The 4,183-nt window shown below is 54.3% G+C and overlaps 2 protein-coding genes across 2 annotated transcripts; both read left to right on the top strand.

Moving 5' to 3' along the window:
* Positions 1 to 351: 351 nt before the first annotated feature.
* Positions 352 to 954, top strand: T310_3337 (uncharacterized protein; the record flags this gene model as incomplete). Its single annotated transcript, XM_013473813.1, has 1 exon — positions 352 to 954. The coding sequence occupies one exon, from the start codon at positions 352 to 354 to the stop codon at positions 952 to 954; it is 603 nt and encodes a 200-aa protein (XP_013329267.1).
* A 1,619-nt stretch (positions 955 to 2,573) lies between these two features.
* On the top strand, positions 2,574 to 4,183 carry T310_3336 (Sugar transporter family protein; the record flags this gene model as incomplete). The annotated part of the gene is made up of 3 exons (XM_013473812.1): positions 2,574 to 2,759; positions 2,809 to 3,483; positions 3,542 to 4,183. The coding sequence occupies 3 exons, from the start codon at positions 2,574 to 2,576 to the stop codon at positions 4,181 to 4,183; spliced, it is 1,503 nt and encodes a 500-aa protein (XP_013329266.1).

Genomic DNA, 4,183 nt, shown 5'->3' with positions numbered 1-4,183 from the left:
AACTACCGGATGAGATCAAAGAGATTCTAGGAGACAATTTCCGTGAGTATCGCATGAGCCATACTATAGAGTATCATCTGACCCAGTTCAATAGGAGGCATTGAAATGCTTGGCCTTCAAGAACAATCTTCTGGCTGTGCGGATATGACGACCTTATCGAGATGATTGATGATCCAGGGTACACCTTGGAAGACGAAATGGTCATTATTCCTCCTGGTGTTCACCCAGGCGCTTTCCTCGTCGATAGATACCATGATGAGCAAAAAAATTCCCAGTCACATTGTTCTTGAACGCTTGGGCTACGAATCAGCCAAGCCACCTCTACCTAGAATCTGGGCTACTACGTTCATCATGCCCTCGCAAGTTACGACCAATGTCTCACAGTACCATATTGCTGACCTTTATCCTCTGAGTCAGTCGCAATGTTTTCCTGACACTGTGAGGTGTGTTAAGATCGAAAACAACAACAACACCACCACCGACAAGTTTTACGCAGCTGCAAGAAACGCATTTGGAGATGGCCTCATTGACAGCCCTAACCTCATTTTCCGAGGCTTGTCGCTTACTGCGCTAGAACTGTCGATGACATATTTCATTCCAGTGATAGACACAAAGTCCATTGACAAGGATTCTGCACCAGGGATCTATGCCACAGACAGTTTTGCGATGGCCAAAAGCTATGCGCAATCTAACGGTGCTATTATGGTGTTCAAGGATACGGACTACTACCGTGATATGACGGTGTGGAGGCCTGACCAAGACGAATGGAAGCACCTGACTGCCGCATGGCTGCTCCGACTTCCGCTAAACGATGTCTCTGTTTCATCGAAATACAAAACGGCAGACACCATCATTGGACCAGCGTCGAAAACTCGCGGAGGACAAAAGGCTTTCCAGAACAAGGCTCGGAGAACCAGATGGTGTTTGTTAGCTACAAGGGATGTGAACGCTTAGCGCAGTCACTGGTGGCAATCATTTATGTGGCTGACTAGCTGTCTGTGATTCCGATATGTTGTTAAAAAAAAAGAAGAAAAAATATAGGTAGCAAAACAGTAAATAATATTTTACTTTCTTCGCAGTGAAGCCAGCGCTCTTTCCCACTTGTTAACCCTTTCTTCAGCGGGACAATGTTGACGGATAGCATTTCCAATCCCTGCGGGTTGGGAATCCGCTGGAATCACGTGATTCTCGAATAAGCTCTTCTGGATCTGTGGAAAGTGGTGGAGACCGTAACCCTCGTACCAGCCATCTCATCTAGACGGGGCGATCTGGCGATGGTTTTTTGCTGGCTGTGTAAGGGTGGATCAATGCAATCGACAAACCATACTCCGTCCTTCCTTTTGTCCTCGGGAGTATATTTTTTTTTGCAGGATCCGGTTCGGTCCAAGTTCCAACTGCACCAAGTACCTAGTTGCTGATGCCGAAAACCTGACTGAAAAACTGACTGCATCCCGAGATCGGACGGTTAAAAAGGCCGTTCTTTTTTTTTGCAGTTGCTCCACCATCCTTCCTTCGGTCAACCCATCACACCGGCAGGTTGAAAAAGGAAAATCTTTTCACAGCAATGCGTCGACTTCTCCATCCACACTCGGTATTATTGTGATTTCGTAATGCCGACCACGGCCAGCCAGTGGCATCGCAGTCAGGCAGGAAGCGATTGCCCAATGTCAAGCTGGCATTCGAGCATGGCCAAGACGCTGCATGCAATCCAATCGGTCAATCTCCGAACGCTTTTCTCCACGCGAGTCGACGGCTGAACGGAGAATTTCAGTCATGTGACCGGAGGAGCCGATGACGTGCAGCGATTCGCTGGGACGAGTCGATGACTAAACGCGCCCGCGATCGGCGGCGTCTAAGCCGGGGTGTGGGCAGGCCGGGGAAGCGCACGGCAGAATGCAATCTGGAGTCTGCACGGAGAGCTCGTATTATTAATATTCGTCTTTTGCAGAGATAGGATTCTGTAGAAATAGGACGAGTCAAACGTAAGCCTCAAGTCCAAAGAGTAGTTTGCTGGCCTTGTTCAGCAGCTCGTCGAATTCCACCTTCCTGTCTTGGCTCCCCAGATTCTCCCCGCATTTTCGACCGTGCTTGGCTGGGCCTTAGCTGCGGCCACAACGTGCTCGTGCTGATGAAAATTTCCGACATGACCCGGCATGGAACAGACGATGAGCTTTTTTCTCTGTGCGCATGGCTGACAGCCCGTTCCTTGCCCATACTAAGGCAGTTGCCACCTGCGCAGCTGCAGAGCCTGGAGCGGGCAGCCGCTGCGTCGTCGGTGGTGCCTTCCGTCCCCCACCAACCAGCGACGCGGCTAATCGCTTCCCAGCTTCTCGCCCGAGCGCTTTGTCGCTTTGTCTTCAGCGGGGGTTGCAGTCGAGCTAACAGAACGCCCTTCTCAGACTAGTCCGCGTCAGAGCTCTGTCGTCCAGCTATTTATTATTTCTCCGTGCTTCCCTGTCTCTCGCCTCCCCAGCTCCTGTCTCGTCCCTGCGGCACCACTTGCCTGATCCTCCGCTGCCTGTCTCACCCTCTGCTGGCCAAGGATTGATTCGGGAGCTGCACTGCGCTGCAACATGGCCGACTCGCACGAGGGAAAGCCTCACGCCGTCGAGGTCAGCTCTCCGGCCCCAGAAGAGCATACCAGCATCGGCCGCTACCTCGTCACGCGCGTCACCTCGCTGGTGCCGCCCATGAACCGCGCCCCCAACCCCATCAAGGCCCTGATGCTGCTCAATCGCCAGAACTGGCTCTTCTTCCTGGTAGGCTGTCCGCCGTCCTTGCTGCCCTCCGCCTGCTGACCTGTTCCAGATCGCCTTCCTCGGCTGGACATGGGACTCGTTCGATTTCTTCTCCGTCTCCATCTCTGTCACCAGCCTGGCCAAGTACTTTGGCAAGTCCAACTCCGACATCACCTGGGGCATCACCCTCGTGCTGATGCTCCGCTCCGTCGGGGCCATCATCTTTGGTATCGCGTCGGATCGCTACGGTCGAAAATGGCCGTTCGTGGTCAATAACATCCTGTTCATCGTCCTGGAGCTGGGCACCGGCTTCGCGCAGACCTACCAAGGCTTCCTGGCCTGCCGCGCCCTGTTTGGAATCGCCATGGGCGGTTTGTACGGCAACGTTGCTGCCACCGCCCTGGAGGACTGTCCCGAAGAAGCCCGTGGAATCGTGTCCGGCATGCTGCAGCAAGGCTATGCCTTTGGATATCTGTTGGTCACGGCCTTTGCCCGTGGTCTGGTCGACACCACCCCGCATGGCTGGCGACCCCTCTTCTGGTTCGGTGCTTGCCCGCCCGTGCTGTTCATCATCTTCCGTCTCTGTCTGCCCGAGACCAAGGCGTATCAGAGCCGCGAAAGGGTGCGGAAGGGATTGACCGGCGGCGTCACCTCGACATTCCTGTCCGAAGGCAAAGTGGCCGTCAAGCATCATTGGCTTCTGCTGATCTATCTGGTCCTCCTGATGACGGGCTTTAACTTCATGGTGAGTAGCATCATTTGTCTTTCGGGTCTTGCGACGTAAACTAACGGGTTTCTCTCAGTCCCATGGCTCTCAGGATCTGTACCCAACCCTCCTCCAGGCGCAATTCAACTTCTCTTCCAATGCCGTGACGGTAACGCAGGTCGTTGCGAATTTGGGCGCCATGGCTGGTGGCACGCTCTGCGGGTGGGCGAGCCAGATCTTTGGCCGACGCTTTTCGATCATTGCCATCTGCATTGTCGGCGGCGCTCTGCTGTACCCCTACACGTTCGTGACCTCGACCTCGGTCATGGCGGCGGCCTTCTTCGAACAGTTCTGTGTCCAGGGCGCCTGGGGGGTCATTCCCATCCATCTGATGGAACTGGCTCCGGGTCCGATCCGGACATTCGTCGTCGGTACCGCGTACCAGCTCGGCAATCTCGTCTCCTCCGCCAGCTCCACCATTGAATCGACCATTGGCGAGCGCTTTCCGCTGCCGCCTACCAAGTCCGTGCCGCACCGGTACGAGTACGGCAAGGTCATCTGCATCTTCATGGGCTGTGTGTACGCATATACGATCATCGTCACCTTCATTGGACCGGAACGACTGGGGAGGGAGTTTGATGCCCAGCATGACAGCGATTTGGCCGAGGTGGCCCAGAAAAGGACGGCACACGCAGATGACATCGACCCGGAAAAGGCGACTAGCACGCAGCAAGCATGA

This window comes from Rasamsonia emersonii, assembly GCF_000968595.1.
Source record: "Rasamsonia emersonii CBS 393.64 chromosome Unknown ctg1118621760063, whole genome shotgun sequence".
Lineage (NCBI taxonomy): Eukaryota > Fungi > Ascomycota > Eurotiomycetes > Eurotiales > Trichocomaceae > Rasamsonia > Rasamsonia emersonii.
Note: the sequence above shows the minus strand (reverse complement) of the source record. Positions and strands in the feature narration are given on the sequence as shown.